Here is a 27410-nt window from a genome sequence, read left to right as displayed (position 1 = left end):
TCTTGGTGACAGGAAGAGAAAAAGACCTCAGAATTCAACATGGAGAAGAATCGAACCTGGATTTCCTACACAAACACCACAGCTCAGCATTCATTCATTCTTCTGCTGCTATCTGCTGCTATCTGCTATCTGGGACTGAGTTGTGGTGGCAGCAAGCTACAGTAAGTAGGCCTGTCCACATGTTCTTTCCCTTGCAAATTCCTACAGCTCCTAATTGGGGATCCCAAGATGTTCCCAGGCCAGTCGTGAAATGTAATCTCTCCAGCGCATCCTGGGTCTGCCCTGGGGTTTCTTCCCAGTTGGACAGGCCTGGACCCCACCCACACCCCAAATGCCTGAACCAGTTCAACTGGCTCCTTTTGACACAGAGAAGTGGCGATTCTTCTCCAAGTCCCTCTCGTCCCTCTTGTCTGTGCACCTTGTGTACTAGTCCAGACTCCCTGTGATGAGGCTTGTACCTGCAATCTTGTTCTTTCGGTCACTACCCAAAGTTTATGACAACAAGTGAGTGTCAAAACAACAATGGTAAATTGAGAGCTTGACCCTCAGTCTTATTTCCCTCTTCATCTTCGACATACTGCAGTCGCCACACTGATTTGCCTATCAACGTCATTCCCTGACCTGTCCTCACTCGTGAACAAAACCTCCTGCACTTAGGAAAGCAACTCAGTCCCTACTCAAGGTTGGCAGTCCACCCTTTTCAGGTGCTGACCCTCATCCCCATCACACCACACTCGGCCGCAAACATCTCAAGCAAGCACTAAAGATCACAGCTTGACATGTCAAGTCAAGTCAAGTCACCTTTATTTATATAGCGCTTTTTACAATACAGATTGTATCAAAGCAGCTTCACAGTAACATGGAGCAAATGTGCTAATTGCTGGGCTATTTCTTATTTTTACTTCATTTTTACCACAGTACTTTGCGGTGGCCACATCTGAGCAGAGCCTTTGAGTGTAACATCGGTTGAGAGCAGAGCAGCGATCTCAAATATACCAATTTTACTCCAGCCATGTGTCTGCATGGAGCTTTAGTGATTCTGGTGGCCCTCTAAAGCAGCCGCCTTAAACTTCAGACAGTCGCAGACAGCATGTAATGCATTTACCCAGAAAGAATGATGAGACATGTAATTGAATTACTTTTTTTAATATATCAGTGCTTGACTCCTTGCTGAGCTGAAAATGAGAGAGAGAAATCCACAGTGTGCTGGAGAGCTTCCTGTTCCCTCGACATCACATTAGTGTTCTTAAAAGATGTCGACATCCTTCTGGGAAGTTCATGCTTACAAACACGGATGTTATAATTATGAAGTGGTTTGTAATTATAATGTGATTTTTGTTAGAATGAAATATGACGTTTCCAAAGGTGCCACATTTTGATCTTTTTAACTTAATTACAAAGCCTGACTTTTAGTACTTTTGCAATAGTATGAAGAGCTTTATCTATTTTACCCTTTGTGAACTGTCACAGAGAATCATCGGAAATGTAGTTTGATTTGGGCAAGCCTATCACCTTATAAACTAGCTCATTGAGACAAATTTTAGTAATTAATAACCTTTCCCACTGGAAATTATAACAGCGTGATAGCATTATGTGACCGTATCTTTTTATTCTGCTTTTCCATCCCAAGAACAAGATTATCATTGCTGTTCTGTCACTGTGAGAAATTTTTATCAAAGACCAAACTCAAGGTGAAGAAGACATGTAATATAAGTGAGGTTTTACAGATCTATGTTTGATTGCACTCTTCTCAATGTGTAGTGTCTGAAAGTAAATTTTGAAATATTAAAAAAGCTCCCTTGGCAAACGGCCACCACCAGATCACCAATATATCTCTGCCTCACTGTGAATTGGGGACATTTCATTGACTTGGTGGGTCTCTGCTTTTATTGACTTGTGAATGACGCTGACAGAGTTTGTTTTGTGGTTCATACAAAGTGAAAGGCTTTGATTTCATACTTTGCCAACATATAAGGCTCCCTAGCAAGGACATGTAATACTGCTTCCCAGTTACTTTGATTGATAAATGTCTGCTGTTAGGCTGACTGACCCAGAAGTTGAAGCTACTAGCACCCTGATACTGTGTTTCTGTCATAAAGGATGTTTTCACCTTTGCGCTTTCACAATTTATGTTTATGTTGACCATGGCTTACCGGAGTCTGCTAAGTCATAATGTTCCAACAAAGCAAAGGTGGAAGCATATGCATTTGAAAGATTAGTTGTTTGTATTTGTATAATGAGGTTTTCTGAAAGGCTATGACCTTAATCTTTATAGAGTCATGCATCTTTGTGTAATTATACTGTGATGAAACGTTTTAATAAAACGCCCCCAAATATGTGGGTGCCTCACCTAAATATGCTCTGGTAATGGCAGCCTGTCGACCCTAGAGCCAGTGTTCAAATCCAAATCTTCCATGTAACGTTTGCTTTTTTGCTTTTTTTTTTTATGACTAATGCAGGTTGTATGTTTAAGTCCATATGTGTTGGCACAAATTTGCTGTCAGATTAGACCTCAATAATGAGAAACCAACTGCCTTAGCACCCTTCAGAGAGAATCGCAGTGCATTTATACCACATTTCATGCCATGGTGAAGCCAGCAAAATGCTGTGTTAACAAGCTAATGATTGTGCATCTATGTGACGGGGCTTTTGGGGAATTGCCTCTCTCTTTGCTCCATCTGTTTGCCCTTATCACTTTCCTCGCTTATTTATGCCTTTGTATTACAGCAGCATAGATCACTTTAGAGGTGCTGATCTATTTGATCACTGGCTTTTGGTTTATTTGGATGCTATTCTTGTTTTTAGTGAATGTAGACTGTGGTTGATTTGCGTATTAGTAATTAGCAAGAAGTAGGGCTGTCACGATATCAGATTTTTATTAAATGTTACCCAGCCGTAGTCTTCTTTTTTTCCGGTTTGAAACGGGTGAGAAACAGAGCTTTGGTGGCCACTGGGTCTGTGAAAGCGCTATATAAATGCAGTCCATTTACCATTTGCCATTTGTTGGTGCACATTTGAGATGTAATAACATGCACCACCTCTAAAAAACATGCTTCTTGGCTGACGTGACCTAGGTGGAAGAATGTAAACCATTAGCCAGTTTAAGTACTGGTTGTTGTGGATTGATACAGGGTTTTTAAATTCATGCCGATGGGTTATTCAGTCATTTTAATGCTAGTTAACATTTATGTAATGTTACTGGCATTAACAACTTATTACAATATGTTTGAAAAGAAACATTAACGTTAGTAGTATACGTTGAGATTCTCTTGAGGGTGAATTAAATCTTCAATTTCCACGTCCTGTTCAAAAAGTCTCTTCGGAAGTGAGCAGTGTCGCTCATATTTTACTATCCAGTCAGTGGATATAATCCATTAAGTCCCATCTTTAATTGTTTTTTTGTCACAAGTTTGTGTATGCTATTAGTTATTAGAATTTATCATCTGAAGTATTAGTGATCGGTGCAATAATCCTGCCCTTGACCTTTCGTCTGATGGTAAAGGCAGAGTAAATGACTCCTTCAACGTTAGAATTGGCTGTAAAGTATGACTTTAATTCACTTTTTAGATTTGGTATTGTGCCATTCATAATTGCATCCCATGGGTGCCTGGGGATTGTTCCATCTACTAAAATGCTTCTAGATAACACTCCTCACAAACAATCTACTTTTAATTAAATGTTTTCCCCCCTCATTATGCTTATCTGTCAGATTAAACTGGAAAAAGTTCTGTGGGTCTATTTTTTTAAGCACCCTTCTTTGAGCTCATTTATAACCTGTGTACGGGGCTTCGGCATATTTCTGCAGGCTTTTTCTGATGCTCCATTCACTGTAATAATAAAAGGAAGGTGTGTGTGATTGCTATTCCCAAGAGGAGGAGAGAGCAATTACACTGGGCTAGCTGAGAGATCAGTCGTATGTGAAGTTGCTGATCATTTTTGCCAGTGCCTGTCTAACAACTCTTGCTAAGAATAATTGGGGTGTTCTGAGCCCCCTGGTCTGCCTTTATGAAAGCACTAACTTTAATGTATCAGTGAAAGCTCAGACCAAGGCTAAACACTTGAGTGCTAACATTCATACACATTAAAGGGGTCATGTCATGACAAATTGAATTTTTTAGAAGAGTTCTATTATGAAAACGCATTGTTACTTTCGTAGGTAACACTAATTTCTGTGAATAACTAAGGTAGTAATAAAAAAAGAAAATGTGGATATAATGTGTAAATTTAAGAAATTAAATTTCTTAATTTCACCTTAATTTGTGTAAGCAAATAACTAAAAATAAATAATAGACGTTTGGAACTACAGTAAACATTTATAGTTGAAATCTATATTAAATTTGGACCATTTATGTTTCTCTGTTTAGTTTACGTGTGTATAAAATCTTTTTGAAGTTTCAAGAGTCTCTCTCTCTCTCTCTCTCTCTCTCTCTCTCTCTCTCTCTCTCTCTCTCTCTCTCTCTCTCTCTCTCTCTCTCTCTCTCTCTCTCTCTCTCTCTCTCTCTCTCTCTCTCTCTCTCTCTCTCTCTCTCTCTCTCTCTCTCTCTCGTTCTTTCTTGTACGTATAGTCTTACCCCTTAATTTCTGGTAATCCTTTTTTTTTTTTTCTCTCACAATGTAATGTGGCTTTTTTTTTTTTTTAAAGATGCTTATTGTTACTTATTTCACATGAAAAGAGGCTGTTTAACATAGAAGTCTTGAGGACTTGGAAGCAATAAAAACACCTTATTTAAGTAAGAGTTGGATAGAGCGGAAAATGGTCATGAGCTAAATTGACTTTTTGGCAGTACCGGTATATAAAATAAACATGCAGCATAACTTAATTTGTCATATGGCAAACCTTGTCTAGCTCTGTTATATAAACAGATCCTTTAATTGTGCATTGAACTCCTCTTTTGGGCAGGTGGATGACATGCTCGGGGAGGAGAGTGACAATGAAAGCGATGGAAAAGGGAAAGAGGAAAGGATGGAGGCAGAGGAGGAGGATGAGAGGCCCCCCACGAGCAAGCAGAAGGCCCCGTCCTCAGATCACGTTTCGCCACTTGCCACTGTTGTTGAGGAAACTACCCAAACATCAACCAGAGAAGACGTCTCTGTAACAGGGAACGTGTTCAGGTATTAAATCTCCAGTACTAGAATTTTGTTCTCAAATTGGCGAAACTGTAAAATAGCACCTATAATACATATTACGTTCTTTAGCGACAAAATAGGTTTCTGTGATTGAGCTTTAAACCTCTTGCTTCAGTGGTGTGAGAGTTGATTAGCAACACACTGCTGTGCCCGTTCTCCAGCAGGCCCTTGTACTCCTGAAATTGCCACTGTCTTCAGTAAATAGCACTGCCAGTTGTCATGGCAATGTCTGGAAGCAGATATCTAGCAGAAGGTGGGGTCACGTCCTCTTACATCCTCCTGTCCAAGCACAAATGCCCCACCCGCTGCCCAGACTTCTGTCCGACATTAGTGCAGCCGGCAGGATGTTGTCAGATCAGCATGTGTGAGGAGCTGCTTTCTGGGCCGGCCCGCTCTTGTCTGGAGGAGCTACACGGACAGGAAAGCATGCTAGTCTTTTATCATATGGCTCATACTGCAACCAATTTTCCACTGGAATATTAGACCTGTCCTACTTTATCTAGTTTCTCTGCTCTCCAGCAGTCATTAGCAGTGACTCAGAGCCCACAGCGTTGTATCTACCGCCTGTGTCAACTGAATGAATGCAGCAGTGTAATCGTTTGGAGTTCAGAGCGGTGAACAATAAGATGAGTGAAGGAGAAAAATAAGTTATTTGAGTGTCTCAGACTGTCTGTTTGGCTTCAGGAGGACCAGTGATTACAGCTTCTCAGAAGAACCTGGTGTTCTCAGCTGAGTTTTCCTCATGTTCTTGCTTTCTCAATGACAACCCCATTATTTGTTTTGGAGTTGTACTTTTTGCTTAAGTCAGGTTGAACAAGTTTGAAAAAAACTTGGACTTGGATTTTTGACAGAGTTTGCTGGGTTTTGGCACCAGATGTTTGCAACACTCATTTCCGTCTGCGGCACGTTTTTTTTTTATTAGGGTTCATTTCACTTGTCATTGAACATCAGCTTGTATTTGCCTACAGTATTCCATTCTGCAGTCGAGTTTGTCAGTGTTAAAGTTTCTTTTTACATCACACATTTCCCATTATGAATTATGATACAGCTTGGTCCGTCAGTGCATTGCATTTGGATGGTTTCTCACCACAACCGAACCGTTCCAAAGTTTAAAGTGACAACTGATGTACATAAAGATGATATATAAATCATTAGCTAGTATTAGCCATATGTCTGTTCATTAGGATGATAATGAAAGGCTGAACGACAGCCTTTTCCACCATTAGCAAAGCTCTTTTGCTCTCTTATGTATATATTGTGTAACGGGGGTGACAGCATTTGTGTGCAACATCCTCTTACTCTATAAAATTTAGTCTTGTCTTTACCATAGTTAAATTAGCTTTTCAGCAGCACCTCATAAAAAATCTTTTTCTTTTCTTTAACCACTTTAAACAAAGTTTCAACTCAGAGAAAGCACATACATTTGCTTTAATTGCCATTAGTTTCACTTGGGAGCAATATAAAGTTTGTCAGACCACAATGTTCTAATAAGTTGGCCTGCCAATTTCCTTAAAATTGGCAGGAAATGGTCGCTGTAGCAGGATTTGATGCCATGGAAACACTCCGTATCTAAACTATGTGCGTTCGTTGCTTCGTGATGGAAAAATTTAATTTTAATTAAAGTCTGATTTTAAATATTTTCCCTCCATGAAGCAAGCTCAGTTTTCACATTCAATGAATGGAGAGAATAGCCCATTTTCTTTGTGAATAAAAAATAATGTGCACTGAGATACTGCTGGGTTAGGAGGTAAAAGCATTCAAATAACATTGACTATGAATTTAATTGCAGTTCAACTCGCAACTCTCTAACTTAAGTCTAGGGCTGGGTGATATGGTCAAAAATATTATCACAATTTATTTTTTTCCAAATCACACGATATCAATATTTATCAAGATATTATTTTACTATTAATGGGGAAGGAAATGCTTTCCACGTGTTTGTTAGACCTTGAGAATGAATGTAAACAACTTGTTTGTTCAGAATTAAACTCACAGAGTAGATATCTTTTAATTAAGGGCCCCATGAAATCCATTTTATTTTTCACTAAATTCTGTATTTTCCATTTTATTGTTCGAGATGCTGTGTTTTATGATTTAATTTAAATTCATATAAACTTTAACAATTTAATCAAGCTTTTAAAATGTAAACAAATTAAAATATAACCATTAATTTACAACAAAACATTTAATTTTAAATTTTTTGTCAAATAAGATGTTGCACAACAGAACTGTATAAGTTTAAAACATGGATGAAAAAAATATCTTGTTTGTATGATGTTCCTTAGAAATATTATTATTATTATTATCACTTTGATAAATACATTTTATACAGTAGTGATATATTTTTGTCATAAAGATCGTGAAGATCTTTTAGTTTTAGTTTCCGTTTCAGTGTGTATTGAACGGTAGTTTTCTCAAATAAAAAGGGTGCGACATTTGCACTCAAAAACAACAGTTATGGCAATATTTTCTAACCCTCATGTCGTTCCAAACCTGAATGACCTTTTATTCATTTATTTATTTTGTGGAACGTAAAAGGACATGTCTAGAGATTGTTCACATTGCTTGTTTCCATACATTTAATGTGAAAAATCTAACTCGATTCACAGTTTCAGTACAGATTACAGACTACAGATTCATATTTCAGTCATGCTCATGACTTTTTGTCTGTTTTATGAGCCTTCACAGCGTTTTTGCTGCAGTGTATCATAAATAATCATGTTTTTTGGTGGCAAATTTCAAGCCTGTCTTTTTCTCTGCGATGGTAATCGTCTAGCTTCATACTGATTGAGTGATAACATCTGTCTGTCTGGTGGACCGCAGTTATGAACTGGCCTTTGCCATGTTAAGCAAAAACTGAAGTTACTGCCAAATGTAGATAAGGTCATCCGATAGTGACAATCACTCCCGTTGTTCCTCTGAATGGCCCACCAGTCTCGACTCAAGCAACTGTTTTACTGGCAGAGAAAATGCTCAGTGGTTATGGAAGAAGAGCCACTGGCAGCTGCAGGCTTTTTGAATAACAGAGATGGGCAAAACAGCTTATCTCTAACACAGAGCCCACCTGAGACTGATTCCTCTGCCCGGCGGCCAAAGGTTAGCTTCCGTAAATAGCGCATTTTCCCGCCAAGACAAGCGGCACTTTTGGAGATAATCAAATCCTGTTTATGAATTATTTATTCTCAGAATATGCACATAATTTGTGTTCCTGTGATCATTTTTGTTGTTGTTGTTTTTTCAGTTGTTTGCCAGTCACTGAGCATGTAGGATGTACCTAGTAAAAAAGAACAGGAATTGAAACGGATTTCTTATTAAGTAAGATATGAGTCTTAATCATTGTATTTGATAATCGACAGCTAGTCACATATGCTCCCTAGAGCTTAAAAAGATTATTGGCATTTTAACTTTTAATGTACATGGTGGCATTACATAATGTACATATATTTGCTAAATGTAATTAAAGAATACGTTTAACTGAGTAATGAAATTATCAGTTTTTTAATGCAATTGTAAATCTGTCCAATATCAGCTAATACTGATCTCTAGTGTTGACTGATAACAAATGCGGTACATATGGAGTATATCTTGTATCTTTAGATAAAAGCAATAATGTCCCTTTTTAAAATTAATTTCTCTAGCTACTTATTTTGCAACCAATTGATGGCTGGCAAAGGAAATTAAGCCATGAGTGTTATGACAGCTAAACAGTTTTCAGTATCATGGCTGGTGGTAATAGGGTAAGGTACATTTTCATTCAAAAATTGCTATACAAAAAAGACGAGTCATCAGTATTCAATGTTGATGAGTCGTCAATAATAGATTTTTTTTTCTTTATTGATTTTGCATAGTGTTGTTTACGCAGCCTCATGACTTTTGTTGTTAGTCATCCCCCTCTAGTTCAGGTGTTCTGAACTCTTTTAAAAAGAGAGTCCGTCTTTATCTGTGCGCTGTCTCTTTAAAAGAGTTCCAGGATAGAGGGATGGAGAAGGTATATTGGTTGAGAACAGGATGAACGGTTCTGAGAAGATAAAGGCCTTTTCTCATGCGTTCTCAAGCGATCTTGAGTCCTTGTGTTCTCGACCGTTGATGTTCCATTCTAATACTCATGAACGCATGTACATAAGATGCATGAAAGTACCCTGGTGTGTACTTGATATCAAGGATGCATCGAATGCAGACTTAACAGAATCGAACCATTATAAATCCCAGAAAACTCTGCGGGCATATGATAGCTTGTAAGCTTTGAACTTCTCGTTTTCACTTAAGAGATTCCCGTTGCTAGCTCGCAAATACGTGACTGCTCATAAAAGTAAAAAAATATATATTATTTTTTTTGCATAATTTGATAAAGACCTGGAGAAGGCCTGCATTATTTTTATTGGCATATTAAAAAAGAATCTTAAAATTGACAAAGCATACAAACTCATTTTCACAAATACACACGGTAAAATAGAAAGTTATAAAATAATAATATGAAAATGTCTATAGATAATAATATGAAATAAATATTTTATTAGGTTATGACATTTGTTTGTGATGTTATGTTGTATTCGTGCATAGGCCGCTAATTATAATGTGCTCAGACGATCAGTTGATGCATTCTGTGTCCTTGCGTTCTTCCGAGTTCGTTCTTTCAAGGTAACCTGGCGAGACCAAACTCCACAAGAATGCAAGTCCGTTTTTTGGCATTGAGAAACAGCCGATGCATAACTCATTGCATCCACCTCTGCGCTCTCCTTCACATCTCCTCCTCTGCATCTTCAGAGCTCCTGCAATTGCAATCAGTCTCCACTCACTGTCCTGTGCGGTTGAGATGATTTGATTCACGTCATTGGTGGCTGTAGAGAGTCAAGAAGGTTTGACTGTCGAGTTGTAGGGCTCTCTGCTGATCAGTGTGTGGGCACTAAAGCCTCTGCTTATATAATGGTCATTAAAACATCACCAGACGGAGACATGAACAGCATAATCGAGTGATAAACAATACACCGCAGCTGCTGTTACATAGGCTGACCGTTCACTCATGTCATATTTCAAGTCAAGTACCCAAACTGCAAAATCAGTAATAACACACGGCATGTGGTCTTGTTTTCCTATAATCTTGATTTCCTTTTGTTGTTTATTGCGTTCTCTGCCAATTGTACACTTTTTTTGCTATGAAGTTTAGCTTGGCTTTATTTTAATATGAGAGCTTCATATCATGGAGTGGTGCAGAAATGTTGATATAATAAAAATTCATAATATAATTTTTTGTGATATTATATTACAATTTTATTTTATGATATTAACATTTTTATTGATATGTGATTGAAAAGTGCAAGTGAAATAATGGTCCTTATAATAATTTCCAAAGTAATGATAAACCAATTATATATATAGAGAGAGAGAGAGAGAGAGAGAGAGAGAGAGAGAGAGAGAGAGAGAGAGAGAGAGAGAGAGAGAGAGAGAGAGAGAGAGAGAGAGAGAGAGAGAGAGAGAGAGAGAGAGAGAGAGAGAGAGAGAGAGAGAGAGAGAGAGAGAGAGAGAGAGAGAGAGAGAGAGAGAGAGAGAGAGAGAGAGAGAGAGAGAGAGAGAGAGAGAGAGAGAGAGAGAGAGAGAGTCAGGAACACTGCAATGAAGCAGTAATAAATAAATAAATACTATACTGTTTTATCTTTTTAACACAAAAATACGGTTTCATCTATACTACCTTTCAAAAGTTTGTGGTAAGATTGTTTTATTCAGAAAGGACATACATTTAATCAAAAGAGAGTGACAGTAAAGTAATTTATAATGTTACAAAAGATTTCCATCTCAAATAATCCACACAAAAATTAAGCAGCACAGCTTTCAATACTGATAAGAAATGTTTCTTGACCAGCAAATCACATATTAGATTGTTTTCTGGAGGATCATGTGACACTGAAGACTGGAGTAAAAAAAAAATTGTTATTGGTCATAATCATTTTAAAATAATTCACAAAGTTTCAATGTTGTTTGCATGCTGTTCGTTAAGAATTAATTTGAAAAGGCAGGTCAGATAATGCTCATTTAGCTGGTGTATGCTGTTTTTTCAGCCCTCCAAAGAGCTGAATATCTTCTGTAGACTTAAATGTGTATCTGCCACTATCTCCACACAGCAGAGATCACACCTCAAACCCTGCCCGCATTCACAAACCCGAAGGGCAATGAAAGATCCGGCTTAAAAGACGATTGTAGGTCCCAGTTTGCATGCTTCTTAATTAGCATGATTAGACAAAGTCCACCCTGATTCTTTAATTACATTCTCCCTGTTGTTGTGCTCTGAAATCTCATCTATTGTATATTAGACGTCTAATCTTTTCCCCTGTAATCTGCTGCTTTTATTTCCCAATGCATTTTTGAGCAAACCTCCAATTACTCTATATTAAAAAGCTCTTTTTTATCATCGTCTGGACTGGAGTCGTTATAATCCATTCACTGCATGTGTGTCCTGGAGGAATGCTGCTTGATAAGGTTAATGTAAGACCCTTATCAGTTCACCCAAAAATGAAAATTCTGTCAGTAATTACTCACCCTCATGTTGGGGGTGAGTAATTACTGACAGAATGTTCATTTTTGGGTGAACTAACCCTTTAAGCCTTGTTTATAATCACCGCGTCCGCACGAGCATGATGGTGCACACGACATAAATGACGAAAAATTATTTATATATATATGATCAAATATGATGCATCTCTCAATCATCATTGTGTTGCTTTACATTATGATTTGACCCAACTGTAAAAAAAAAAAAAAAACACTTGGATCATAAAACTAAGCATTTAAATATTTATCTTAATAAGACAAATATTATTGGGAGAGATATATACAGAATTATATGCAATTTATTTATGTTGTCCGCTATACTGTTAATCTCATTGATTTACATGACAAGCTGTTAGAATTTTATCTTACTTTTTGCCAAATAAATAGCCAAATTGCATATTTTTGCTCAGTTTGAGCCTTTGAATAAAATTGGGGTGTTATTTTACTCCTCAAATATGAACTCCATATTCTCACTATACCATAATATATGAGCCATAAAACTCTAATGTAAGGTATAATCTTTTGTGTAATATATTATTATTTTTTATTTTATTAATTTAGTTTAAAGGTGCAATAAACTGTTCCATCTCCAAAAATATATATTTTTTTAATCTACTTTTCTTACCGTTATTTCATACAGTATGTCTCACTTTTCTTGAGAAATACATGTTCGTACAGTGTTTCATTGTTGCATAAGCTTGCGTTCAGTTTTTCCCGCGGCCTGTAATGTGCAGATCAATACACCTCGACTGAGCCGCAAAGGGTCAGGCATCCAAATGCAATTCACAGAAAAAGACAAGACATGATTTTAGCAAAACAAGATTTCTTTTTTCAAATATACAGAAAGAAAGATTGTGTTATTAAGTGTTGGCCTATGTAAGAAATATACCGTCATGATGTTAGTGTTGTCGGTGGTTGTCTGGGTCTACCTATGAGATCACTAAGGCGTTATGGGTGGTTCCCATTAGTGATGCACCAACATTTCGGCGGCCGAAAATTAATTACATTTATTAGTGCTTATGTCGCGATTTGACTGTCATGGTCTATTTCATTCTCACAACATGAAAAATATACATCAGGTAAACATGTCAGCTATATGGAAGCAAGAACTGGGTTGACAATTTAAATGTCTTGATTTTAATGAGAACGTTTTTTTTAGCCCAGAATTTTTAGTCTATGCGGCTTTCTTGACGCGTGAACAGAACTTCACTAAACAATATGTAGTGTGTCTTCCATCCAATAATCACAATAAGTTTTGTGCTTTGAAAACTTTGAAAATTTTATAATGAAATTCAAACAGTGTGGAGTGACAGATTGCTGTAGCGGCTCAGTTCAAGCAAAGCAGCGTAATAATAATGTCGTATAAACTTAACTTGTTGTCTTTAGGGCTGTCACTAACGATTATTTTGGTAATCGAGTAATCGGTAGATTATTTTGCCAATTAATCTAGTAATCTGATTTTTTTTTTCGTTATAAGAAAAATAGACCTAAGCAAACAATGGCCTTTAATAATTAGCCTACTTAAAATACATATATAATCTTGGTTCAAATAAAGTATTAAAAATAATCATATGGTTTTATAGAGCAATACTGTTAAAATACAGAATATGATATAAATTAAACAATAAATTACGTATTATAACAAATCCCTGCAAAGGAGGCCAACAGATTGGTGTTCTTGTTGTTCCACTTCAGTGCAGATCAAATCCTTGTTTAATATTGGCCAAACGACATTTAATTCAAATGTTCACTTAATTTTCATATTTGTACACTTTTTTTTTTATAGTAATACTACATCCACTGTAATTTCTTGAACAAGAATATGTGGACATCAAGACAAACTTTTTTAAAAACTTTTATTTTGAAATCACAAGCAAGCGTATTTGTGATGGTTATCAGGGCCAGTGTATATATGGAAACGCTGATAAAGTCTTCACGGTTACTTTTGTACATGGAAGCAGCTTTCTTTACCGTGAACGAGATTATAATGTTATTCCCCGATGCTGATGTACAAATCAAACATTACATCTGAGGTAGAAATCTATTTCTCTTGGTTGTTTAGTTTCCTTAATTTTATATTGTGGCGCTGTGGGCTACAGGTAAGCAGATGGACTGAGAATATGAACGTAACACGCAAAGTTTCACACTAAGTATTTCCCAGTGATATACTGGCATAGAATTGGCTTGACAATAACATTGAACGTTCGATATTCGCAAATTTAGGTCTCTAAAGTTACATATGACATTGGTTTACACGTTTCTAACTTCATTGAATACATTTTAATTTAACGAATGAATGACTCTTTACCCGTTGCCTCTGGTCTTTGTCAACAACCGCTTGCACAACCTGTTGGTAAAGTCGACTAATAGCAGATCGAGTTTATGAATTGGTAATATACTGCTATTCCTGCAGTTCCTTGTTGTGAAATGTTGAATTTTCTGTCGAATTTGAACCACTGAATTTGTGAAAGCGAATTTGTAAAGCGAAATAAAATGGATCGAAAATTGCCTGTCGAATATTATAGGTTGTATTTTTAAACTAAATTAATATTTTGGAAGTGAAATCTGACAGGTGAATATGGATTATTGAATTTTTAATAATGATGATAAATGTGTGTGAAATGTTTTGAATTGAAATATTCAAAGCCTAAATATACTGTACAACCATGTTGAATTTCAGCCCATAAAAATGCAAGCCCTAAAAATACAATGCATTAAAATGCAAGCATGGTTAATGCAATGCATATTTCTTCAAGTAGTGCAATTCAACAAGCTTTTTTGTTTCAAAATCATTTGGCATTATTTTACTTCCATAATTGTGGCTTTTTATCATAAAAAATTGCACTTTGAACAGCCCTAATTTGGAGTTAAATCTCTATCCCTAAGTATAAGTAATAGTATAGTGATACTTGACTTAAACATCACTAAAGTATATATATAAAATTGTTGGGTGAAATAATTCCATAACTGGTAGGGAGCCAAAAACTGGCTGCATGGAGGCGCTCTGCAGTTGGGTAATAGTTTAATGCGATTAAACCTCTGTCGAGCTCCTTAGCTTGAAGCCCATAAAGGACATGAAACGAGAGCGTGACTTCTTCCTTCCACCCCTGTCGAGATAGCAGCATTGTAGTCCTTCACTTCAGAAGAACTTCCTTCTACCTTAAAATAGAGAGAGAAAGATACAATAACCAGTTTACAGAACTGCCAAGAGGAAAATCCCGCTCAAGCTGGGGTTAATTAGGCCCGTGTTTCTTCCTCCTTCACTGGAATTACAGTTCTCTGGCCTATGGCAGATGACCTGTTTAGCATATCACTTTGACACAGAATGGTAATATCAATGTTTTCAATAAAAAAATAAAAAGGCTTGTTTACTTATACAAGCCAAAATGGAGCCATTATTAATAGAGGAATTGAGCACTATGGCCGAAGGTGTAGTGCGTCTGTTTCTCATTTACATCATTGTGGCATACAGAGGTTGAGTTAACACGAAAATCTCCAAATGTAAAAAACTAATATAATTCAAAATGCATAAATTTGACCGATAAACATGGTCTGTTACCTTTCCATAGAAATATTTCCCCAGTAGAATATGCTAATATGGATCAGAGCTGTTGCTAGCAGGGTGAAGTTATGGGTTAAGATGATCTCAGAACAGTGTCTACATTTTAAAAAGGTATGGAGCCCAGAGCAATGTGCAGTCAAGGGGTCCTGATTCTCAGCTATGGGTTTGAATCCTGATAGCATTTCGAAGTAAAGAAATTTAGAGAAAATAAAGTTTTAAAGCTCTCCATGAAGGGAGACCAAGAGAATGAGAGATGTGAGTAAGGAACCAATGGGAAAGCTGATTAATGTAATAATGTTCAACAAATCAGGGTATCTAATTGCCAGAATGATAATTAAGGACTATTTTGTTTAAATAAATACAAAATCCTCCAAGTAAATTTAAGCCTCACAACGTAATGTACAAAAAATTCAACTTGCCATCATAGGAATAAATTACATTTTTAAATATATTCAAGTAGAAAATAATTTAAAAATTCGAATATTTCAAAATATTACTGTTTGCCTTTATTTTGATTAAATACATGTTTCTTTCTAAGGACCCAGTTTCTTTCTAAAACATTACAAATACTTACCAACCCCACAGTAGTGAACTATCGAATTTTCAGGAAAATATTACCGGTAATAATGACTGGTTAAAAGTAGAGCATAACAGAAAACGTTCAGCCCATCAAAGTGAAGAATAGTGATTGTTTGTAGCACAGCTTCTGGTGGTAATTCTCTGGGGAAACTTGTACTACATTTGTGCTGACAGATGCAAATGCTACAGGGCGAAACCCTGCAGGCTCTGAACAAAGATCAAAACCTCTGAAGAGCTTGTCGTCTTTTCTTTTTCTCCTTGCCATAACTGCTTTGTCTTCCTCAGTCAAGCAAACAGCCGGTGGCAGAATCAATGCGAATTCATCTACCATACATTGGGAATTCTGTGTCGGTGCTTTTTTTTTTTGGATGGGGATCTGGAAGTCAGCATAAATCATGAGGAAATAGCCTTGGTTTGAGCAGGGACTGAGTTTCCCCCGGATCATGTCAAGCACGCTCCTGAGACAGCAGTTGACATGCTCGGCTCTCTGAAGGTTGCGTATATTAAAGGGACCTGTGGCTCTCGCTCTGATATAAAATATTAACCTGAGCTCATTTTGGGCAGATGGATCAGAGTGTAGATCAACGAGAGAGAGAGTTATGATCGCTATCCTCATGCCAACAACAAAGTCTAGTCTACTTTGAAGCTTTTAGGGTTTAGAGTAGAGATGCACCGGTTAGCCACCATACATCGTTTTATTTATTTATTTATTTTGATCAATCTGTTCCGCACTTTCACAACTACATTGCAATAATTTCCCAAAATGTAATTTGTGTGGAAATATTGAGAAGTCTATAAATAGGATGTTAACACAGGTCAAGAGACGGGCAACGTTAACTGCAGAGGAAATACTGTACCAGACACACCAAAATCACTGATTGTGATGCTCGAAATATTGGAAGAAAAATATAAATATTGAATTGGTCTGGGTTTATATGAATGTATCTCTGAAGGGAACTGTCTATCTTCAAAAAAGTTCTGATTGCATTTTCTTTTCCTCTTACCTCCGTATAATGCCTATTAAAGCTTTGTGTACAGCGGTAACCAAGGAAACACTAAATTGCTGCTTCTAAGCGCCACCTACTGACAGAGAGTGAATTTGAGTTTTTGTTTTGTGCAGGAATGTTTTATGTAGCATAATTTCACAAAGCCAAAGTCAGACCATGCTGTTTTTGCTTTAAATCTTGAAATTACTCAATCTAATTTAAATTAAAAAACAACTGCTCGTGACGTGTGTAGCATCTTTGTTTAGTTCGTGAATAAAATGCAATCTAATTTTAAATGGCTACAGATATGTTTGTTTAAGGACAAAAATATGGTTTTACAAATTGTTAAACATTACTGTACGGCTTTAGAGGCCTGTTAAGATGGACCTCCAACCTGCCGTTTTGTTCTCAAACTTTCATGTGTAATTTGTCTTTCAGTGTGCTAATTACTCGTGTACAGCAGGGGGTTTTACACCAAATACACAGACACAAGCTCGATGTTCTCACACACCTGCTGATATTTCCCAGGATGGTGCTCATTGTTTTTTCCCTCTTATGAATATTGACATTGTGATTTCACGCTTGTCTGTCAGAGCAGTAATGATGCAGTAACATTCTCCAGGCGACTGACAATCTGCTGCTAGTCATGTCAGATTCAGCCATCAAAGCACACAGTCCAATTGGATAATGAAATATGTACTTCTCAAAATATGCAAATTGTTTTTTTCTTTTAGTAAATCTCCATGTTGTCTTGATCCAAACAATGTGTTCTCATCATGCATGATGTGTTAAACCAACAATGATTGGATCACATCTGTTCCAATTACTAAACAGATGTGACAATACTTGAGCTCAGTGCAAAGTATCGATTTCACTGTGCAATTAAACTGAATGTGTTATTCTGTTGAACTGACTTTAAACTGTTGTAGTTGACCTACAAGATGAATGGCCCGAGATTAAATGTTTATGCTAATGTCCATTATAACACCCTTGGGTCATGCTAAGAATGCAACTTGCATTGCATTATTCATTTGCGAAACCCTACTACAGCACAAAATCTGCGGGATATGGGAATATAATTGTTTTTCAAGCTTGGACAAACCTTTGGATTCTCAAGTGATCCCATTTTAGTAGTTGTGTGTCCTCTCACATGTATAATGGAAGATCAGGTGAAGTACTGAATATCTGTAGCAGTCAATAGATATTTAATACAATTATTATTTTTATCATTATTATTAGAGATAAATCTAAAGCCAAATGGTATATCCCTCTTTTTAAGCATAGATCTGAACTAAAATGGTTATAATTTATGAATACAGACCTAAGGTTGGTCCCTTAGGGGGGCACTCAGCAGATTATTGCAGAAGTAGCACTTCAAAAAATTAAAAGAAGTTATAGAAGTTTGAGTGTACTGTAAAGCAAATGTACTTTATTGGACACATAATATATTTTTTACTAAATAATTTCCATGGTTTATTGTCAGGTGTTCTGGGTGGATTAGTGTGTGACTGTTGAGCAGCAGGGTCTTATCTGTCACAGGTCCAGCTGGATTACTGCAGTGATGGAGCTCTGCTCAAGTATTTGGAGCAGTCTGTCTACATGTCACTTCTTGTCTCCAGTGCTGGGATGTTAGACTGTCCTCTTGCAGTGATAGCACCTTAAATCTGCAGTCTCACTAGCCTCCTGTCACACACAGTCTTTAATAACTCTATCACAGGAGTTTAATTTCAAATTTTTATTTTGAGTTTAAAGTAATATTATCTCACAGCCATGGTGGACCAAGCAATCGTCCAATACTGTTGGACAGTTTTTAGTGAACGCTAGTTAGCGGAATGCAGGGACCTGTCTTTTGTCTGTGCTCTAAAAACTGCTCCAACCAGAGTTAAACCTGCTTTCTACACTTTTAGACATTGATCGTTCTCTTATAGTCTTGTATTTCACTACATCACATGCAACTACAGTACCATTCAAAGGTTTAGGGTCAGCAAGATTTTAATGAAAGAAATTAATACTTTTATTCAGCAAAGAAAAGTAACAGGAAGGCATTTCAATTTAACAGATTTAAAGATTTATATTTCAAATAAATGCTGTTCTTTTGAACTTTCTATTTCATCTGAGTACAGAAACAAAATGATGACACTTTCCCCCCAAAAAATATGAAGCAGCACAACTGCAAATCAGCATATTAGAATGATTTCTGAAGGATCATGGGACACTCAAGACTGGAGTAATGGCTGCTGAAAAGTCATCACAGGAATAAATTACATTTTAAAATATACTAGGATTGAAAACATTTATTTTAAATTGTAATAATATTTTGCAATATTACTGTTTTTACTGTATACACTTTCCTGATTAAATAAATGCAGCCTTAGTGAGCAAAAAAGGCTTCTTTCAAAAACACCTCATGGACCCAACATTTTGAACAGTAGTGTGTGTCCTGTCAGAATTTATCTGTCTAATGTTTGTGTATCAGCATTTTTTACATATTTAAGAGTCATAATGTGCTCTCTAGTGGGGGGGGAAATGACCCAGATTTTTATTTGAAATGGGACATGGCATGAGTTCATTCCCTTGTGCCTTAACATTTTGAATCAATCCTGCTCATTAATGTCCTAAAATTATGCTAAAGTAGGCTAATACATTTTTGGAAAGAGCAAAAAGTGAAATTGGAGCAGATCTCAGCAGATTGAGTCGGAATTGGTGCGTTGTGCTGTTCAATACCCGTAGAGCTTGTGAATGTGCTTGAGGTGATATCAGGTGATAGATGCTGTTTTCATAAGAAAAATCAATCAGCCGCTGGGTGACGGACGATTTGATTGGTGATGAAGCCATATTTGTAGATGGAGGCCATGTTTGGTGATGGATACCGAAGTCACTGCTGAGGAATAAATATTACTATGGATGAGAGATTGAGTGCAGTGTAAGAAATGCTTCGAAATTTCAGTAGTTGGTATTATGATGCTATACCTATAAAAATGACCAGTGCTTGTGTGTATTAAATTAATACACACAAGCACTGGTCATTTATACAGGTATCACATCATAATATTATATAATATAATATTATAATATAATAATGTAAGAGTCAGTGAGCAACAGTTAGCTTCACAGGCTTTTATACTGTGATTTTTTTTTTCATGTGATATCCACATACACATACATAAGAAAATGACAATATTGTGGTTAAGCAAAAAGCAGTTCAAATATGATAGCATTACATACAGGATGTGATCAGTATGGTGTTTAGAACTGTTTTGTTTGTGTCAGGGTCTTAAAATGTCGCAGAAATATTTCAAATAAGAATCCCTGTGAATTTCAGACTTGTATATAATTAAAACTATTGCATTACGTTCGACTACGTTATTAACTTAAAATTATTAACGTTATTTAAGCACAATAAACTGGTTATTGCTTTTCTTCAAACACATTATTGTATATATTTCCAATATAAAATGCACATAAGGGTTTCAATTTAATTTGTGTAGGTTTTAATTTATTATGTTTAATTTTAAAACACTGCAAATACCATGTTGTGTTATGACTCAGGCTCCTGTGGAGACGGCCTGTATTTGAATGACAAAACGAGGACGGTGCATAAAATTGACACCCACTTCATGAATATTCCAGTAGTGCCTTTGTAGAGAATAAGGCCTTTGCATTTTGCTGTTCAGAGGAAGATTATTCAAATTTGGATCTTGTGTCTTACATGTCTTTGGTTTCCCAAAGTTTTCGTAAATGTGCCGTTTCATCCAAGTGAATGTAGTGGTCTCCAAGTAATGTTCCACTTCTCATGTGCTGAGGAGAGAAAACGGGGAACTCGTGATTTAGAGTTTTCTTTCAGAATTGCGAGATATAAACTTGCAAATTGCAATAGAAAAGTCAGAATTGCTAGTTTATATCTTTCAATTACATTATAACACGCAATTTTAAGTTCATATCACGCTATTCTGACGTTATAACAGAATTGCGAGGTCATATCTCGCAAATCTGAGGGGAAAAAGTTTTTTTTTTTTTTTTCTCGATCAGGTGTGAGCTACTCTGTGTAGGTGGCAGTTCTGACTGCAGATTTTACAAGATAAGATATTTGTCAATGACGCTCCGGATCTGTTGCGCACCAAATCCTCTGCCATCGTCCTGTCAGTCATCTCTCCTTACTATCTTCACATAAGTGAAATCTGACTCCGGCTGCACTGTGCTTCGACTCTGCAGATCTGTCTCTATATGGAGCAGACGCTTTCAGTTTATAATTGTAACTTCCGTTGTCCAACTGAACTAAATGTTTTTTATTTCTAAAAAAACACTGACGAAGGCAAATAGCCAAAACGTTTGTACTATTTATCTCCTGCTTGAAACTAATAAAAGTATTTTTTTAGAGTGGAGACCTTTTTTGTATTTCTATGCAAAAGAAATACAAAAAATAGGCTTCCGCAGCAAGCCTATTTCTCAGTCTGTAGCCATTTAGATAATCTGGCAAAGGCCCAGTATTTCTGAGGATTACTGTTAGCATTGTTACATGGGTCCAGATGAAGGCAATTCTTAAAAGAGCTTCCCAGATTCCCTCTACGGCTCTGTTTACATTATGCAATTATCAGTATCCATTACATTCATGCTGTCTTTCTCTCGTCATTAAACAGGATATAATGCTGAATGGCCGATTGAGTCATTACATCAGCAGTGAGCCACTGTAAAAAATGCTGTAAAAGAATTAAAGGATGTGTTCATTTCTGGATTTTGGACGCTTATGAGTGTTGACTGTAGTTATTGTTATAGTTTTAGAGTTGGCATAAAATGGAAGTTGTGATTTGTCTTTTCTTCCATATTGTGATGTAAATCTGAGTGAAATGGCTTCTTGAGCGAGAAAAAAACAAATTTTGTCCGTTGGGAATTGATTGAATCGTTGTCGTTTGCCATTGCTGCGATCTTGTGTGAGTGACAGGTTGCTGGAGTGGATGGATTGTTACCCTTGCACCCTCTCATTGCAACGGGGAGGGGAAGTTAATATTTTAGATTAAAATTAGGAGGGCACATGAATTTGATGTGCATTTATAATAAACCCTGCAATATTCCATACAAATAATTGTCCATAAAGTTTGTAATGACTTTAAAGTTGCTTAATAGAGCACACAAAGCAGTGTCATTTAAATTCTCCAATTTATTTGGTTTCCTTTCTAGAATCTTTCAAGAATGACATACCATGACCTCCACAAGCAATATAAAAATCTGTGGAAGGACCTGTGATATGCATTTTGTCTTTATTTACCAAATGCCTAATGCTCTCTGCATTGTCTAGCAGTCCGATACTGCATTGTCTACCAGTCCGATACTGCATTGATTTAAATGTTTTGCTGTTTGTTTATAAAGCCCTCATCTAGCCCCCAATACCTTTCAGGCTTAATATCTATCCATAATTCATCTAGATGGCTTAGTTCATGCATTTGTCATTTTTTGTGTGTCCCAAGATCAAGGTTGCAGTGTAGAGGAGGTCGAGCCTTTGCAGTGGCCGGCCCAAACCTGTGGAATAGCTTGCCATTATATGTTAGAGCAGTTCCTATGGTGTCGAGCTCAAATCTATGCTAAAAACTCATCTTATCTCTTGTGCTTTTAACCCTCTGGAACGGTTCTTATGTATTATTTTATGTACATAAGGTTGGTTAACCAAGGTTGTTTTAAATGTGCAACAGAAATAAATGTGAACTAAATGTGAATACTGTAGATCCACCAAAAATCCACTTACAAAAGAAGTTATGTGGTAGTGTGAGATCATCAGTTGGATCAGTTGATGCACAGGTATCCTTCAACTAAGTATGTGCTATGCATTCTCATTGTGAATATATTGTAGCAACGCTATCTATCTAATGCAACCAACATCTAAAATACTGGAAAATAATGAATAATCTGAGCCTGTTTTTTTTGTTGAGCCATGAGTTTATCTCATGTCATTACATGGTGCTCAAGGCTGTCGCCAACAGGCTGTATTTATTTAATTCGTATAATAGCTAAATGTAAAATACATCAAAATATTCATTATAATTTTTTTTAAATATAATATTAATTAAAGGGCACCTATTATGACATTTAAAATGCTCCTAATGTTATTTTGGGAGTCCCCAACAACAGTTTTACATGCATGCAATGAAAAAAAAAACACTTTAGTTGTCGTATAATATGCATTTATTTTGACCTGATTTGCTCACCGACTCCCAAATGATTCGTTCAACGACTCATTTTTCCAAACCCCTCCTTTGCGCGACGCTAATCTGCGTTGATTGGTCAGATGACCCAGCAGTGTTTACAGAGATAATACTTATTGTTTAACATGGAGTACAATGATGCTTTTATCAATTAAATTGTGTTATTATAATGATTATAGTCCACTGCTTTGTAGTTTGTAGTAAAAAACTGAAAATAAGATGTTAGCGAGCATAGCCCAGAGTTCATATTGTAAAAGCACAATCAGTCTTTGTTTGCGTTAGCCCGAAGCATAAACATAACGTTTTTACTAAAAAAATACTACGAGGTATTACTCTATTCTTTAAGACAACTCCGAAAACAGCGACAAACACTTCACATATCTCAATACAATTGTCATTGAAGACCTCGAAGCTAAACGGTGCTTTTACACAACAAACAAAATAATTATTAAGCATGCTACATAAAACATAAAAGCAACAATTATTAATAACACTTACAGGTTGTGATACGGAGGAGGAAGCTGATGCAAATACACTTAGAAATGAACCTTCCTTCAATATCAGCCAGCTCGCGAATCCAAGCTTGATTGCATTTAAAGCAATCGTCTTCAAAATGGCGCAAACAAAGCACAAGGCTCGGACTATACTTCTGTGGTATAGTTGTATATATGAATTGTAGCCACTTAGTCTTCAAATGCTCCTCCTTGGGCAGATGAAAAAAGTTGGCTTTTGAGTCGCACTTCAGAACACAGCGTCTCGTCGCCATGATGATTCCCTGCTGGCCTTGGAGCGCAATAAGTGGGCGTATCGTATTCAAATAACTTGACAAGTTGACGTCATCTAGTCAGAGAAAAAGCTTCGGTCTTCTAACGATTCATAAAAATGACTCAGAGTCGACTCTTACTTTTGAAAGACAATAACTTTATATACAGTGCACTTTCATATTTCAAACTTTGCAGGATGTTTTTGTTCACTTAGATCTATGTTACACACTACATGAAAGGTAAATTTCAAAATTCCATAATAGGTGCCCTTTAATATAATTCATTAGTGTATTTATTAATTAATTCCTTTTTCTGTCTATCTGTGTTCATTTAGTATGTTATCTGTTTATATATTCTATGTAGGGTGAAGAGAATGCGTGAAATAGTCAATTAAGTTTTTTGGGTGGAAAAATGGTCCTAGAAAAAGTGTTTGAAAGTCCTAGATTTTCATGAAATGGTGCATGTATGAATATTTGTTTGATTGTTGAATTATTATTTTTTTATATATGCTTGAATCAAATGGCATAATGTTATGCTTCATCTTGAAGCTGGATGGTTTGGTTCATCGCTTTTTCTTTTTTCAAGATTTTTGTTTTTTTAATGCCTATGGAAAAAATTAATGGGATAAATATTTAGGGGAAAAGGTTATTTCAAAACAGAAATTAAATGCTAAAACAAAAGCATAAATAACTGTATACAAACCTATTGTTTTTTGTTTTTTTCTAGTTAATCATACTTTTTTATTTTAGATTTAATAATAGATACGAAATAAAAACTAAATAGAGATCATTGCTCTAGCTTGCACTGTAAGTCTTATAATACAGAGATAACCAACACTGACTGCGGCATTTGTACTTAGCAGAATACACAGATGCTAAATAAACTGACCTACTGTTGCTCACTTCTCTGTGATTTATGATGCAGTAGCGATTCATTAGAGCTTTTGATTCTTTTTCGTAAAATGTTGTTTACCAAAAGAAAAATACCAGTAAGCTTTTATCAGCTCTTGTAAACACTGAGACACTCCATTAGTGGTGCATCAGTGCTCTAAAGGCAAAAGGCTAGCGCCCGCTGCCGAGACTGTTTAAATGAAAAGCTCTAAAAAGTTCATTGACTCTACTGCGTAACTAAAGCCTGTTCTCTCACACTGAAGTGAGCTCTTTTAAAGCTATTAGATTAAGTGTACATTGACGTTAAAGCACTCTGATCAAGCCATTATGCAAACGCTATTGTCATAGACACTAATGTGTACCTTAGTGCCCCTTATCCTCAGTTTATATCAACTTTCTTGCTGTCGCTCTGCTGGCAAGATGCTCAAACATTTCCCCTGATTTGTAATCGCTTATAAATCAATGCTTACAAAAATGTACCATGGTTTTACCATGTACTGTACTGTAGTAAGTGTTTTTTTTTTTGGTTTTGGTTTTTAGCAGAATGAAGAAATTAAAGACACTCATGCAGTAAATATGAGTTTTGTCCTTGAGGTGGTTAGATTATGACCAGTGTTTACTCTAAAATACTGCCATAACAGGAATAACACAATGTGTGTGTGACTTGCTTACCTTTGGAAAATATTTAACATTAATAACCTTATCCTAACGCTACGTAATTTGCAAGCTAGCTTGCTTGTTCACCAGGCATTTAGGCTAAGTTGGCAAAGTAATGTAAAGTTATGTGCTGCTCAGGAACCATGTGTCAAAAAAAAAAAAAAGTTATTCAGAAAAATATGTGATTGCATTGTTTTCTTCACAACCAATTTATGTTGAAAATTCAGAATATATGAACACCCCCTCCCCTCCAACCCCGTGTTCCGTCCTGTCACACTGATGGTACTCAAACATTTTTTTTACGTTTTTTTCCTTAGACTATTCGATTAATTGAAAAATAATTGTTAGTTCCAGCCCTAGTTCAGTTAAACTGTCTTCAGCTGCAGTCGAGATGAAACGCAGCAGAGCACATTTTACTGACCTCTCGGTGCTCATGTTGTTCAGTCATCGATGACTGGATTGATTCCGCCCAGTATTTATCATTTCCCTGGAGGGGATGTTCTCATCATTAAATCTAGTCTGAAGCAGGTCCAGTGGAGACAACAAACACACAGCAGCATTTTTCTCTGTACACTACGCCTCGCTACCCATTCACCATCAAGATCCACAGGCCAACCACAGTTCCCAGAACATCAGATTGCACACAAAAAACACCAATTTATTAATAAATTATATTAAATGTAATAATATTCATGGAAATAATTATAATTGTTCAACCCACAGCCTGTTTTTCACAGAACATCAGATACAGCACACAAAATAGATCATTTATTATAAATGAAGTATTATTATTATTTTTAATAATAAAAATAAACACTTTACATTAAAAAGGGATGATTTATTAATAATAAAATTGTTTAAAAATAGTTAATAATGGAAATCAAAATAACTAATAATTGTAATTTTCATTATTGATAATATTGAGTTTTTTTAATAATTAGTCCACATTAACAGAACATCAGATAGATGCTACACACCAAAAATGTATTAATACATTGTAATGGTTTTCATTATTATTATTAATAATAATAAAAGTAACAATAATAACAAAATTAATATAATTAGTATTTATAATAAAAAGTGTTATTTTGGTAAAGATATTGTCATAAATAAGGAATAAAACAAAATTATTATTATTATTATTAGACTCTATTGGAACTATTGGTCGGGAAAAAATTTTTTTGATAAAAATGGGTAGCGACATTAGAGGACAAGAAAGAAGGAAGAATTGATGACAAGTCATACAATATAGTTAAAGTCATAACTATTAGCAATAGACTACATTTTGAGTGGGAAAAATAGTCCTTTTATCTCTGCTAATGAGTAAATTATTATCTAAGCGTGAAAAGGATCAAATTTGCATTAATTAACGTTCGGATCACAGAGCTGCACAAACAATGCTGTGGGATGTTATTAGTTAGATTTTCTTCATGCGTGTATTTGTTTTTGTTGCGGTAAGAGTGAAAGGACGCCCTCGTGTCTTCACAGTGCCGAGAGTCGTCGTCTCTGCAACATATTGAAATAGTTCAGTCTTCCCGTTCATAAGCATATTGCTGATGTGACTGCTGTTTCAACTAAGAACCGGGAACAGATTAAATTATGGTTGTTTTAGCGTACTGCAGTGATGTAAATGTGTGCATGTGGGATGCTGATGAATTAAATCAACCAGCCCACCTTGTTTTTTGATCCTCTGAGACAATGAATTTCGCTGCTAGTGCCATGATCCTGTCATCATCTGGTCACCTGACAAGCGCTACTGCAAGTGGGCCGTTGACATGTTACAGCGGTGTCCTAATGAATTACATGATGTGCTTCTTTTCAAATGGTTTTCATATATATTTTTCCCTTTTCAAAAAAAAAAAAAGGTGCATCACTAATATACTTAGTAATTGTAACACTATTACTCCCAAGTACAGTATTAATCCTCCGAGAGTAACTTGTACAGCTTATTGAGACAATCAGTTCAAATGTCAGAATGGATAGATATATTACACACAATATGCGTCTCGTGCCTGCGTGGAAAAACCACCCTTGCAACTTTGGGCCGGCGGGCTGCCGTTAGGAAGTATGGCGTGATATCAGGTCTCGCGATGTAACGAATTGCTTTA

At 36.2% G+C, this 27410-nt stretch overlaps 1 protein-coding gene across 2 annotated transcripts in view; it reads left to right on the top strand.

The window, feature by feature from the left end:
• ctdp1 (CTD (carboxy-terminal domain, RNA polymerase II, polypeptide A) phosphatase, subunit 1) overlaps nucleotides 1-27410 on the top strand; it is a 115612-nt gene that overhangs the window by 71209 nt on the left and 16993 nt on the right. For both annotated transcript variants that reach the window (XM_079590990.1, XM_079590991.1), the window contains one exon: nucleotides 4901-5112. In XM_079590990.1, coding sequence (XP_079447116.1) covers nucleotides 4901-5112 — 212 coding nt within the window. The remainder of the gene's footprint in view (nucleotides 1-4900; nucleotides 5113-27410) is intronic.

Source organism: Phoxinus phoxinus (assembly GCF_949152265.1).
Source record: "Phoxinus phoxinus genome assembly, chromosome: 19".
NCBI classification, from domain to species: domain Eukaryota; kingdom Metazoa; phylum Chordata; class Actinopteri; order Cypriniformes; family Leuciscidae; genus Phoxinus; species Phoxinus phoxinus.
This window is presented reverse-complemented; position numbering and strand designations above follow the sequence as displayed.